Below are 15,479 nucleotides of genomic sequence, written 5' to 3'. Positions count from 1 at the left end.
ATTAGTATTACTGTAAAACATCATGTAAGTATGGAGTTAGTATTACTGTAAAACTTAGTGTAAGCATGGAATTAGTATTACTGTAAAACTTAGTGTAAGTATGGAATTAGTATTACTGTAAAACTTAGTATAAGTATGGAGTTAGTATTACTGTAAAACATAGTGTAAGTATGGAATTAGTATTACTGTAAAACTTAGTGTAATTATGGAGTTAGTATTACTATAAAACACAGTGTAAGTATGGAGTTATTATTACTGTAAAACTTAGTGTAAGTATGGAGTTAGTATTACTGTAAAACTTAGTGTAAGTATGGAATTAGTATTACTGTAAAAGATAGTGTAAGTATGGAGTTAGTATTACTGTAAAACATAGTGTAAGTATGGAATTAGTATTACTGTAAAACTTAGTGTAATTATGGAGTTAGTATTACTATAAAACACAGTGTAAGTATGAAATTATTATTACTGTAAAACTTAGTGTAAGTATGGAGTTAGTATTACTGTAAAACACAGTATAAGTACAGAGTTAGTATTACTGTAAAACGTAGTGTAAGTATGGAGTTAGTATTACTGTAAAACATAGTGTAAGTATGGAATTAGTATTACTGTAAAACTTAGTGTAAGTATGGAGTTGGTATTACTGTAAAACTTAGTGTAAGTATGGAATTAGTATTACTGTAAAACATAGTGTAAGTATGGAATTAGTATTACTGTAAAATGTAGTGTAAGTACAGAGTTAGTATTACTGTAAAACTTAGTGTAAGTATTGAGTTAGTATTACTGTAAAACTTAGTGTAAGTATGGAATTAGTATTACTGTAAAACGTAGTGTAAGTACGGAGTTAGTATTACTGTAAAACGTAGTGTAAGTATGGAGTAGTATACTAAGTAAGGGGAAGAATAGGCCTGCCGCATCAGCGGTGCTTTCCATTACAGATACTTCTGCTAGACATTTATCAGTTAAACTGCTTGATTTTATTGATTTTGCTGTTTTCATCTGTTTCCCTTTGTTTCACTTCAATTCAACATTGAGATGTCATATGTTGCTTCATATTTCATTGTTTTAGAATTCAACATTTTAGATGTTATTACTTTCTGGCATTCTCTCTTATGTCAGGTAACTTGTTTCAGTCCCTTTTTTATTAATATTGTACTACTACAACCATTTAGTCTTCCAATTATCGGCACAAGGTTTTGTTCTTATTCCTCAGCCACAGTATCATTTCAATCTTTTTGTGTTGATATCAGTTGTTTTTCAAACATAGACGGCACTTGTGCCGCTGTGATGCTGTGAGCACCTTCTGTTGTTTATCCTCTCTATCCTGACGTTCATAGGGGGACGTTAATAAATACAAACAGGTCAGTGCTGCTGCTGCTGTCGAATGATTCTTGTGCTCTCAGTGCCTTCTGGTCACTTGGTAAGGGCATTCATGTTCTGTCAATCTGTTTACCAGCACATACATTACAGTTACTTCTTACTCCATAGAGGATGAGATGCTTGTTACTCGACGGACGTGGGTAGGACAACATATGCGAAATGTATAGCATGAAAACACAAGTGCCTATATGTATAGAGGCAGTTCTGAAGAAGTCCCAAGTACATGGGACGAAAGTGTTAAACTTTTAAGAAAAAAATCCTTTTTTTTTTGCAATCTTTTAAGTCTCTTGACAAGCTTGAGTCAAGTTTTTAGGCAGTTCTTGGCTTTTACTTTTTTGGTGATAGAGGCAGGTAATCACTTGCTAGCTTGACAGCCTATTATAATTTTGTGAAATCGCTAACTACTATCATGTGCATGAAATGGGGATGAAAATCTGTTAATATACAATCACAATCAGTGAATTAATCTGTGATTAGCATAAAAAAATAAATGTATAAGAGCAGCAAAATATCATCATCTGTAATGTATTCACTGGTTTTCTGTATTTTTGACTGAAAAAAAGGTAAATATTTCTGCTCATGGTTATGAACATTTATTACATAAACTTCCTTTCTTTTCACAGCTGGAAGAGAGTTTACAAGCAACATTTAGCCAAATGCTATAGAACACTGTGCCCAGGTAACTGAATCGCAACACTCCATATGACAGTTAAATTTTAAGCATATTTATTGCCATTCATCTTGAACATCCACCAAAGGCCACATTACTGTCACATCATTTGCTTTTATATTGTAGCTTTCATTGATCCGTTTATTTTCATTTAATGTAGAGGTCGGTTTGACTCTTTTTTAAGTTAGCAGTACTTTTAAAACTATAGTTTTCAGTTATTCTTAGAAGGTACTGGTAAGAAGCATAAAATATTGATGGATTAAATGTGTTTGCAAACATGAGAACATGACCTTTAGTTTACAGCATGGTTGCATGACAGGATCCATTCCTCTCTGGTTTGAAATATGTCAGTTTGGAATGTGGCACTTGCCTATGTATTAGCTTTGGCTAAGCAGGGAATGCAGTAAATTATGCAAACAGATTACTAAGTGATTGGTGTGTTACACAGTGTGGGATATTTAATAACTTAGCATCTTGTAATTTACATCAACACATTTCCTTTATGAGCAGGACTCCTGTCACTTTTGTTAAAAGAGGGGTGATTAGTAGAAGAGCTAATCCACAAAGTGACATCCCTCACTCTGCTTCTACCAAGTGATTTTGTTAAGAAGCATCATTTATCGCAACAACTGGTCCCCAAGTGTGACAAATGATTTAATGTGGAAGCACACAAGTAAAACAGCTGTCTGCATCAATGGAAGCAAATAAGGAAAACAGGTGTGTGCATCAAATGCATTTGTCTTCACTTGTTCATGCAGAAGATGATTTATTGTTAGTTGAAGTTCTTTTTTGCCATCGGTATGTAGTTTCCTCAACAAGAAAGAGTAGCCTTTAGTTTCTTTACTGGGAAGTGGGAAATGAAATACTGTTATCAGTTTTATAGTTTCATGTAGCCACATGTTCACTCAGTAGCCAAATCATTATTCATAGTGAACATGCTTCTGTTATAAAACCTTTGTCAAAACAAACAGACACACACACACACACATATATATATATATATGTATATATATATATATATATATATATATATATATATATATATTTGCACACACAGACACACATACATTCAGTAATTGTTTCATTTTTCATAGAGTATTGGGAATTTACACACACACGCACACACACACACACACACACACACACACACACACACACACACACACACACACACACACACACATGCAGGCACATACACATACAGTGGATATAAAAAGTTTACACACCCCTGTTAAAATGCTAGGTTTTTGTGATATAAATAAATCATTTCAAAACTTTCGCCACCTTTAATGTGACCTGTACAATTAAATTGTAAAACAAATCTGTTAGGGGAAAAATATAAAAAATAAAAAATGTACAATACCCTGGTTGCATAAGTGTGCACACCCTTAAAAGTACAGTTGTGTACACTTAACATAAATGTAGATGCTCGTGTGTATTCACTGTTGCAGTCATCACATTTGTTTTATCCCTGCCAGGGTCACCCTCGGCCAGTCTGAATACCAGAGGCTTAGTATTTCTGCGTCGGTTGCTGTCGCTTCAGGACTGATGTCAGGTCATCAGTAGTATAAAGTATGGCAGCCCGACACTATTACATCAGTTTTTCTTGCCCTAACTGTCAGGAGCCCCCAAGTGGGAGCCAGGTTATGGTGGAAGAACCCCACCAGTAGAAAGTAAATACCATAATGTTCCTTGTAAGGAGAGAGAGAGAAAGAAGAGGGGGATGGAGGGAGGGAAACCAGGACTGCAACAGTGAATACACTCGAACATCTACATTTATGGTAAGCGTTCACAACTGTACTATTGATTGCACTCATCACATTTGTATTGATTTCCCAAAGCTGAGGAAAAGGGTGGAGGCAGTCAAGGAGACTAGGGGCTGGTTAAGATGCCCTGCAAGACTGCAGTGGCAAAGCCTGCCCTGGATTTGGAGAAGATAGGCAGGTGGTAATGCTTGGTGAAAGTGTGAACAGATGTCCAGGTAGCAGCCTCCAGGATGTCCCTGGTGGGGACTCCTCTGAGGAAAGCTGCAGAGGTGGAGGCTGCTCTGGTGGAGTGAGTCCTGACTCCCTTAGGGGGAGGTTTTCCATGTTGCTTGTAACAAAAATGGATGCAGTGTGCTATCCGCTTGGAAATTTTTTGTTTGGAGATGGCTTGTCCCTCTGCCCCTGCAGCAAAGCTAACCAGTAATTGATCAGACTTTCTGAATGATTTAGTCCTGACTAGATAGAATTTGAGCTGTCTTTGCACATCTAGAGAGTGCAGGATCCTTTCCTCCTTGTTTTATGGGTTAGGGAAAAAGGTGGGCAAATGAATGGATTGGTTGAGGGCCATACTGGACACCACTTTGGGCGTGAAGGATGGGTTAGACCTGAGGGAAACCTTGTCGGCATGGAAGACGATGAAGGGGTCCACAGCCATGAGTGGTTGTAGCTCAGAGACTATTCTGGCTGAAGTTATGGCCAGAAGAAAAGCTGTCTTCCAGGAGAGAAATTTTAACTCTGCTGAAGATGCTGGTTCAAAGGGTGGCAGGGTGAGCTTTTCCAACACAAAGTTAAGGTCCCAAGCTGGGATGGGTGCTCTTCTGGGTGGCCTCAAGTTGCTAGCCCCTCTTAGGAATTTTTTGATCAGCGGGTGTGAGAAAAGGGGCTTCTCAGTATAGAAATGAGTAGAGATAGCAGAGGCATGAATTTTAATAGAGGAAAAAGTGTGACCCCTGTGCAGCAGGTCAGTTAGGTAATCCAGGATGAGGGTTAGGGAGGGCTGTGCCATATCGGCTCTCTTAGCTTGAATCCAGGTGCAGAATCTTTTAAATTTATCAACATAAGACTTTCTAGTGCTGGGGTGTGTGGCCTCACGTATAACATCTAGAACCTGTTTACTGAGGTTGGTAGATTGATCAGTGGTCAGGGAGTAAGCCAGGCTGCCAAACTGAGGGTCTGCAATTGGGGATGCATGAATTCTCCTTCCCTCTGGGTCAGGAGGGTTGGGGTCTGATTGAGATGCCATGGTGACAGTGGGGACAGGCTGCACAGCAGTGAGTACCAGTGCTGGCGAGGCCAGTCTGGAGTAATCAGTATGGCCCTTGGTTTTTCCTCCATTATTTTGAGCAGTACCCTAGTGATGAGAAGTAGTGGAGGAAATGCATAGACTGATAGATTGACCCAGGGGAAGGATAGGGCATCCACTTTCCAAGCCGTATAGTGATGCTCCCTGGTACAGAGCTTGCTAAGCTGATGGTTGGTGTGGGAGTCAAAGAAGTCGACCTTCGGGGTGCCCCATTTCTGAGTTATTAGGGTGAAGGTTCTTTTGTCTACCTGCCACTCGTGTGGGTCCAGAAGATTTCTGCTGAAGTTGTCTGCCAGAGAGTTTAGAGAACCTGGTAGGAATTGTCCTAACAGGTGGAGTTGCATGGCAGAGGCTGTGTTCCACAGGGTCATGGCCAGCCTGCATAGAGGGTAGGTGTGAGTCCCTCCCTCCTTGTTGATATACCACATTACAGTGGTGTTGCCTGTTTTGATTAGGAGAGCCCCTGGGGAGAGAAGGGGCCAGAAAGCTGTCAATGCTTATTTAGCTGTATATATTAGCACTTGTTTTCGGAACTTCTATCCTTAGCAAGCACTCATAATAAAACAAGCACTCTTACCCTAAAGTAAGCACTACAGGCATCCACTACCCCCTGTGAATACCCACTTCCCTTAAAGGCACAACACTCCTTATAATACTCTAGTATGTCGAGTGGTAGACCACTAGCATCCTCTCTTGTTCAGCTGGTTAATCTGGGAATCTTAAGACAATGTTACAATTGTCTCATGTACACAGACAACCCTCTCCTCCTTCCTACTAACACATATACTTGTGAGAGATGCAACTATATAGCCAGACTGGAGGCTGAACTCTCTCAACTCAGGACTGGCAAGACCAGACAGGAGGAGATGATACCCACACCCAAAGCAAAACCAGTCACACATAAAACCACCACTACTACAAACCAAACACATAAGAACACAAAGACATACTCAGAGGCTCTTATAAAAAACTTACCAAAACAACAGAGGCCTCCAAAGCAGACACCCAGAAATACACCCCCACAAAACGCAACACCTACAACACATACCTCAGGCAACAGGTGTGTCACACAATCACAGCCCCTAAGGCAAAACACTATGCCAGAGACATTAGCAATAGGTGACTCTATAGTCAGACACACCGACGTTCCACTTACCAGGCTGAATAAGGAGAGGGTAACGGTGAGCTGCCTATCGGGAGCTAGGATCCGCCACATTACACACGCACTCAGGTCACTCCAAAGCAAGTACAAGTATGATTCAGTCATTGTCCATGCGGGTGTGAATGACCTGAGACGTACCTCCCTAGACAACATGAAAAGAGACATTGAGGAGCTCTCCGATTATGTAGCCCAGACTGGTATGACCCTGACCCTGAGCAGCATCCTGCCTTCACCAAGAATGATGCCTAAGTACAAAGACAAAATGATCAGTTTTAACAATTGGCTTAATCACTGGTGTCATTCTAGGGGGATCCAATGTCTGTCAGCCTGGGATGACATGCTGGACAAGCCACGTTGCCATATGAGGATGGCTTGCACCTGCACCACTGGGCTTCCGGATACTGGCCAAGGCTCTTGCCACCCCATAGTGCCTTTTTAGGCAATGCTCAAAGGACAAATCAACCTCCATAAAAACAAAAATGGAAAAATTAAGGGTAATGCTGCTCAACGCCAGAAGTCTAAATCTCAAGATGCAGGCACTCAAAGCACTTCTCAGTATGGAGAACATCGATGTCTGTGCAGTAACGAAACCTGGTTCAAGGCTCCTGAGAGCACTCCAGCTACCAGGCTATACCTCATATCATGCGTTTGCCTCAAGTTCCAGGCGAACCACAAAGGAGGAGTGTCCATTTTCATAAAGGACACCTACACCTCTCGATTGGTGGCTACCCATGAAGCATCAGAAACCATACAAGTTTTACTCACCATAGGCAAAACTGCCATACAACTGGTCGCATGTTATAGAACACCCTCCCAATCCCAGGAATCCCATCAAGCATTCCTGAAAACACTGGAGGATATGAATGTCACACCAAACACCATCATATTGGGTGACTTCAACTACCCCAACATAGACTGGGCCCACTATTCTAGCCCTAACACCCTAGCCCAAAGATTCCTGGAATTCATAAACTCAAATGCTATGGAGCAACTGGTCACTTCTCCTACGAGGAGAGATAATATACTTGACCTGATTATCACAAACATGGGGTCCAAATGCTCCGACCGGATATAAACCCCTCACTAGTAAGATCTGATCATAAACTGATCACGTTGGATGTACATATCCCACCCCACCCCCAGAACAAAAGACTACAGTGAAAAACTTTTCAAAAGCTGACTTTGTGCTCCTTAAGTCAGAAATGATATCCTTTAAGCCTACTGGGTTAATGGAAACCACATCCCAAAATGCTGAATCCTTCACAAAAGCCTTCTACGGATATCTCCAAGAATGCATGGATCAAGCAATCCCAACTAAAACCAAGACCCTCTCCACCAAGGGAAAACGCCTGGTTTGGTGGACCCTGGCTATAAACAAACTGTACAACAAAAGAAGGAAGCTACTGCAGGACAAAGCCAAATCCCACAAGGGAAAGGCTTCCCTGATCAGCACAAGTAAAAAACTACGTTCTCTCATAAAAACATCTAAAGCAAACTTTGAGAAAAAGATTGCCAAGGATACCAAAGACAATCACAAGGCCTTCTTCAATTATGTCAGAACCTTGGGAGGAAATTCTCAGATATGCTCTGAGTTAGTACACAATGACAAAAAATTCACTGACCCTACCGACATTGCCAATATTCTGGCAGATAGGTTCAGTGCAAATTTCTCCCTCCCTCACCCCTAAAGATGAAGTAATTATCCCTGCTGAATGTAACCTACCTGTCATCACAGACATACAGGTGAAATCAGCACTCAACAAGGCAAAAACACAGCATCTATGGGACCCGATGGTATCCCGGTTGCGTGTTACGTGAACTTCAAGATGAACTAAACCCGCCCCTAAGAACGCTATTTAATCTTAGCCTCACTACAGGATATGTACCTGAACACTGGCGCACAGCAACAGTGGTCCCACTCCACAAAGGGGAAATTCTACTGACCCTGGTAACTACTGCCCCATAAGTTTGACCAGCCTGGTCTGTAAGGCTATGGAAAGAATCATCATGGAACTCATAAATGGCGACATTGGGGATCTGCAGACCCTTGATCCCACACAGTTCGGTTTTGTAAAAGGCAGATCCTGCCTCTTAAACCTGGTTGACTTCTTCGAGACAGTCACTAGTGCCATTGACGAGGGCAAGGCTGTCCACACTGCCTACTTGGACTTGGCTAAGGCCTTTGACACGATACCACACTCTGGCATCATTGACAAGCTCAGCAGCCTAAATGTAAATCCATATGTCACAAGATGGGTAGCAAACTGGCTAAAAAACAGAACCCATAAGGTTAAAATTGCTGGAGCCATGTCAGACTCAAAACCAGTCACAAGTGGTGTCCCACAGGGCTCAGTCTTGGGTCCACTCTTATTTGGCATTTACTTGTCAGATGTGAAAGCAAATATGGAAGGATTATGGCTGACAAAGTTTGCAGATGACTGCAAACTGGGTGCCATAGTTGATTCACCTGCTGACACACACATCCTACAGAAAGGTCTCACTGAAACGGACAACTGGTGCCAGAATCATGGCCTCAAACTTAACGCCAAAAAATGTATAGTCATCCCCTTTGGGAAAAACAAAGTACCCACAAATTATCACGTAGACAATAACCCACTGAATACGGAAGAAGTAATCAGAGACCTGGGGACACAAGTCGATAGTGACCTCTCCTTTGACAACCATGTTGCCAAAGTGGTCAGAAAGACATTCTACCTTGCCCATCTCATCATGAAGGGATTCTCATCCAGATCAAAGGAGGTCATTGTACCTCTGTATTCCTCCCTTGTCAGGCCCATGATTGAATATAATGCTCCATTTGGGATGTATCTCACCCGGCACATGCAACAACTGGAAAGACCCCAGAAGTACCTCACCAAGAGGATCATAGGTCTCAAACATGTGCCTTATCCAGCTAGATTAAAGAAACTCCAGCTCTATTCAGTAGCATACCGCCTGCTCAGAGGTGATTTGTGCCTAACATATAGGGCCATGTCCAACCAGGAATTGATGGACATGCTCCATCTCAAAAAATCCAAATCCACCAGAACCACGCGAGCTAAAGATTTCAACCTCTGCACAAATATGAATAGGACATGCTGGAGGGATAGATTCATAACACAGAGGTTACCCATACTCTGGAACAAAATCCCAGTTCATGTGAGACAGAGACCTTCATTGGCACTGTTCAAGAAAAATCTCGATGCATGGATGGGAGATCGCAAGTTTACCCTGGGAGTCACCTCAGTGTCACTACTAGACAGAGGTATAATTTACTAAATAATGGGGTCCCACATGTGTCACTACTAGAGAGGCGCAACTATATAGTATAGGGTGGCGTAAGCCACATCACTGTTGGCTAGGCTTATAAATGCCCCCGGGCAGATAGCCTAGTACACTACTATGAAACTATGAAACTATGAAATGCATGCTGGACAGCTAACATCTCTTTCTGGTTGATGTGCAGATGGATTTGCTGTGGGCTCCATTGGCCCTGTATGCACCTGCCATCCAGGTGTGCACCCCAGGCATAGTCTGATGCATCTGTGGTGAGAGTCTGGGTGGTGGTGAGAAAGGTAGTCCCTTGTTGTGGGAGCATGCTGCTGCCCAGCAAAGAAAATCTTTCCTTAGGGAAGGTATCATTGGTATAAGAGTTTCCAGGTCTTGAGAGTGTTGACACCAAAGGCTTTTTAAGTACCACTGAAGTTTCCTCATATGCAGTCTGGCATATGGAATGAGTAGAATGCAGGAGGCCATGAACCCCAGAGCTTGCAGGATTTTCCTTGCAGATAACTGGGGTCTGGTGGCTAGTTGAGAGAAGTAGGCTGTCAGGTAAGTTTGCTTTTCTGGTGTAAGAAATGCCATCTGGGATGCTGTGTCCAGGCTTGCTCCCAGGACTATAATCCTTTGGGTGGGTACTAGTTTGGATTTCTTTTTGTTGATAGTGTACCCTAGGGAGGTCAGTAAGGACTTTACAAAGGCCAGGTGCTTGACTAGCTTTTCCTGACTGTCTGGTTGAATTAGGCAGTCGTGTACATATGGGTAAATTTGGATATTCCTTTGTCTGCAAAAGGCAATGGTGGGAGCCAGACATTTTGTGAAAACTCTGGAAGCAGTAGATAAGCCAAAGGGAAGGGCAGAGAACTGAAAGTGCAGGGATCCTGCCCTGAAACGTAGATATTTCCTGCATGATTGCCCTGATAGGGATGTGGAGGTAGGCCTCTTTTAGGTCTAGGGTGGCTAGCCAAGCATCCTTGGAGAGCATGGGTAGCAGTTGCTGGACAGTGAGCATTTTGAATTTTGCTATCACCAGGAAGGTGTTTAGAATGGATAGATTGAGGATGAGGTGCCAGGTGCCCTTTTTTCTGGGTACCAGAAATAGTCTGGTGTAGAAACCTTGGCCTGTTGTGCAGGAACGTGCTCTATTGCCCTCATAGAGAGCAGGGAAAAGACTTGCTTTTTCACCTCTGCCCACTGGTTTGGAGGTAGATCTATGGAAAGAAAATTTGTATCCCTGGGACACTATGTTGAGGACCCAGCAGTCGTTGGTAATGGTGGCCCAGGTGCTTGGGTGAAAGGAGAGTTTTCCCTTTAGGGGTAAGTGCAGGTGGGCAGAGGGTGGGGGTGGTAGAAGAGAGTCATTGTGAGTTCTTACCATGAGGGGGTGGCTTAGAACTCCCTGGTTTTGAAGTGGAGGAATTCCACTATTTAGATATCTGCATTCCCTGTGGCTGCTTCCCAGGGGTCTGGGCTGAACTGACCTGGTGAGAGCAGAAAAGGACCAGTGCTTGGAGGGGCAATGTCTACTGAACCTTAGTGGTTGGACCTGTAGGAAATCCCTAACTGTCTGCATAGATTTAGCTTTTTCTAACCATCTTTGTTAAGACCTCCTCTGCCTTAGTGCCAGATAAGTTGTCTTTGTGCAAGGGTGCACCCAATAATTTTGATTTAACATTGTCTGCCAAGGGCTGTTCCTTAAGCCATGTTTGTCTTCTAAGGACAGAACCAGTGACTGCTGCCCTACAAGAAGTCTCTAGGGCATCAAAACCACAGTGTAAAGTGTGCTTAGTCACTTGACTTGCAGAATGCATTAACTCTTGTAACTCTTTAGATTCTGCACAAGCAGGAAAGGAAGAAACTTTTTGTTTGAGGAGTTCCATTGTATATTGCTGAAATTTTAGCATGTGGAACTGGCAATTTAGTGCTCTGATAGCAAGAGTAGCAGAGGTGTATACTTTTTTACCCCATCTGTCTAGTGCTCGAGAATCCCTATCTGAGGGGGTGGGATTCTTAGCAGAGGTTGCTTTAATTCTTTTCTGATATTGGTTAGTGCAAGAAAAAAGGATCCCTGATGGGGTACTTAGCTTTAGAAGACTTCAGCTTCAGTTCTGAAGGCGAAACTCATGTAGCGGCCGACTGGCACTTGTGAGAACTGCTTCTGCTTTGGGCTCCATGGCAAGAAAGACTGATGTAATGGTGTCAGCTGCCTTACTTTATACTACTGATGACTTGACATTAGTCCTGAAGTGACAGCAACCGACGCAGAAATACTAAGCCTCTGGTATTTGGGCTGGCCGAGGGCTACCCTGGCAGTGATAACCCCAATGTGATGACTGCAACAGTGAAACACGAAGAATATCTAATACTTTGTTTTTGTGTGCACGCCCTTAAACTAATACTTTGTTGAAGCACCTTTTGATTTAATTACAGCATCCAGTTGTCTTGGGTACACACCTGCCATCAATTAAAGAGACTCTGATTAACCCCAAATAAAGTTCAGCTGTTCTAGTAGGATTTTCTTGACATTTATTCAGTTGCCTGCTACAGCAAAAGCCATGGTTCGCAGAGTGCTTAAAAAGCATCAAAGGGATCTCATTGTTGAAAGGTATCAGTCAGGAGAAGAGTACAAAAAATTTCCACAGCAGTTGATATACCATGGAACACAGTGACGACAGTCATCAAAAAGTGTAAAGAATATGGGACAACAGTGACGTTGTAAAGAACTGAACATCCCTCCAAAATTGATGAAAAGACAAGATGAAAACTGGTCAGAGAGGCTGCCAAGAGACCTACAGCAACATTGAAGGAGCTGCAAGAATTTTTGGCAAGTACTGTTTGTATATTACATGTGATAAGAATCTCCTGTATTCTCCATATGTCTGGACTATGGGTAGGGTTGCAAGACAGAGACCTTTTCTTACACAGAAAAACATCCAGGTTTGGCTAAAATTTGCAAAACAATACATCAGGTCTACCAAAAGCATGCGTGAAAACGTGTTATGCTCTGATGAGACCAAGGTTGAACTTTTTGGCCACAATTCCAAAAGGTACATTTGGCCCAAAAACAACACTTCGCATCACCAGAAGAACACCAACCCAACGATGAAGCAAGGTGGTGGCAGTATCATGCTTTGGGGTTGCTTTTCTTCAGCTGGAAATGGGACTTTAGTCAAGGTGGAGGGAATTATGAAGAGTTCCAAATACCACTCACGTTTGGCCCAAAACATTCAGGCATCTGCTAGAAGGTTGAAGATGAAGAGGAATTTCACCTTCCAAAATGACAAATGACCCAAAGCATACAGTGCATCCAAATCAACAAAAGAATGTCTTCACCAGAAGAACATTAAAGTTTTGGAATGGCCCAGCCAGAGCCTAGACCTAAATCCAATAGAAAATCTGTGGGGCAACCTGAAGAGGTCTGTGCACAAGAGATGCCCTCGCAAGCTGTCAGATTTGGAGCTCTTTTGCAAGGAAGAGTGGTCAAATATTGACAAGTCAAGGTGTGCCATGCTTACAGACTCCTACCCAAGAATACTGAATACTGTAATTAAATCAAAGAGTGCTTCAACAAAGTATTAGTTTAAGGGAGTGCACACTTATGCAACCAGCGTATTGTATGTTTTTTATTTTTTATATTTTTTTTCCCCTAACAGATTTGTTTTTCAATTGAATTGTACAGGTTATAGGCCACATTAAAGGTGGAAAAAGTTTTGAAATTATTTATTTTGGTCTCATTTTTTTATATCACAAAAACTTGGCATTTTAACAGGGGTTTGTACACTTTTTATATCCACTGTATTTACTAACTATATCATTATTCATACAATATCTGGAACTTGCATCTGTCATTAAGGCAAACCTTCTGGTACTCATGCGTGTACGCACGCGTACACACACACACACACACACACACACACACACACACACACACACACACATTCAGTAACTGTATCATTATTCATAAAGTACTGGGAACATGCTTCTGCCATTAAAGCAAACCTTCTGCAGCTGTAGCAGCTGAAGGAATTTCTCAGGAAGTATGGATTACACTTTCAAGATATACTGTCATATCAGATATTCCACCATGAGTATTTGCTTTATTAGGCTGAGGCACTGTACACTGACGCTGGTTGGCCCGGATCATGCTGACTTCTGCAGGCCCTTACAGAGTGCTGAAATCACTTTTCATACAATTACTTACAAATTATTGACTAACTGCGATGGCGGTGCTGCGGTAGCATTGTCGCCTCACAGTAAGATGTTGTCCTGTTCGATTCTCAGCTAGAGCGTCTTCTGTGTGGAGGCATATGTGAATAGGCATACCTTCGTTGAAGGTTGTGTGTCAGGGCCGGCAACTCGGGGCGTAAAAATCTAGTGCCAATCATTAGCGGACTGGAGTTCCGCTGTGGCGACCCCCTAACCGGGAAAAGCCGAAAGAAACAGCAACTTACAAATTATTGATTAAATAATACTAAAGTTGTGCTGTATGAGTAGTTTGCTGCTGTTTAGGAATATCCTGTTCCCTAATCCACTAGAGGGTATGGTTATTAGATAGGTACTAACTGTTTAGTTAACCCTTCAAGAAGGTGGTAGATCTTTATGTAACATGACAGTGTCATGAAGCATTAACAAACACTGTTGACATCAGTGGTTCAAAGGTTATTTTTGACAGCACATAATTTATAAGTACTCTGTGCTTAGTATATACTTTTCCAAGCATCATTCTTTTTGACACAACTACTTTCATTGGCAGGCTTCATCAGAATTTTTGTCTGAAGGTATGTCTTACTCCTATCTGCTCAGTCATCTATGTTGTGACTTTTTACAGGTATGTAGAGACAGTATTGCTGTTAACCTACAGCACTTTATAAAGGTGACTAGCATATATGATGTTTTATGATACTGCAACCATAGGTTAAAATGGTCAGTATTTGCAGTTTTGGTGGACATGAAATGTCATATATCAGTTAATGTGCACAGTTGTGATGGGAGGAAAGACTCATCATCATCATCATCACCATCAGCCCCCCTTTTCCCATTTTTCTTCACGGGGTCGGGGTATCATGTTAACTGTCACTGACTCCCTCAATTCAGTGCCACTTTCTTGCCTTCTTCAACACTCATGCCTGACTGTCGCAGATCTTCTTTCACACAATCCATCCACCCCTTTGCTGGACGTCCTTGCTTCCTCTTACCTTCTTCCTGTCTGTCCCAAATCTCCCTCACCAGATTGTCTTCTGCTTTTCTACACATGTGCCCAAACCATCATAATCTGTTCTCTTTGATCTTTTCTGCAATTGGAGCTACTTTGGCTTCTGCTCTTATGTCCTCATTTCTTCGCCTGTCCCACAGTGTGAATCCTACCACTCTTCTCAGGCACTTCATTTCCATCACCTCTAGCTTCTTCAACTGTTCTGCCTTTACTGCTTAGGTTTCTGTAACATACAGTAGTACTGGTCGCACCACTGTCTTGTACACCTTACTTTTCAGCTTCTTTGGCATTCTTCTGTCATATACTACACCTGATACTCTATGCCAGTTGGCTGCAGCCCCTCTGATTCTAGCTTTGACCTCTTCATTCAGACTACCCTTCTCCTCAACCACCCCTCCCAGATACTTGAAGCTGTTTACCTGTTCCACTATCTTCCCATCTATCTCTATTCTCAGCTTCTTCTGATTTCCCCAATTTGCTGCCATTACCACCATCTTGTCTGTGGTTAGTTTCATTCCATGTGCCTTCAGATTTGCATTCCATTCTCCTGTCCTTTGCTGAAGTTCTTGCTCAGAGTGTGCCTGTACTGCTACATTGTCTGCATACAGTAGCTTTGTTGATCTGTCCCCTCCAACCTGTTTGCTAATGTAGTCCATCACCAGTATGAACAGCAGAGAGCTCAGAGCTGAACCCTGGTGTACACCCAGTCC

At 42.3% G+C, this 15,479-nt stretch overlaps 1 protein-coding gene across 2 annotated transcripts in view; it reads left to right on the top strand.

Moving 5' to 3' along the window:
* The window catches only part of VWA2 (von Willebrand factor A domain containing 2), a 1,170,846-nt gene that overhangs the window by 1,003,448 nt on the left and 151,919 nt on the right, over positions 1 to 15,479 (top strand). For both annotated transcript variants that reach the window (XM_044055935.1, XM_044055934.1), the window contains one exon: positions 2,001 to 2,056. In XM_044055935.1, the coding sequence (XP_043911870.1) occupies positions 2,001 to 2,056 (56 nt within the window). The remainder of the gene's footprint in view (positions 1 to 2,000; positions 2,057 to 15,479) is intronic.

The sequence above is a fragment of the Protopterus annectens genome, chromosome 14.part0 (genome assembly GCF_019279795.1).
Source record: "Protopterus annectens isolate FY-2018-M chromosome 14.part0, PAN1.0, whole genome shotgun sequence".
Taxonomy (NCBI): Eukaryota; Metazoa; Chordata; order Ceratodontiformes; family Protopteridae; genus Protopterus; species Protopterus annectens.
This window is presented reverse-complemented; position numbering and strand designations above follow the sequence as displayed.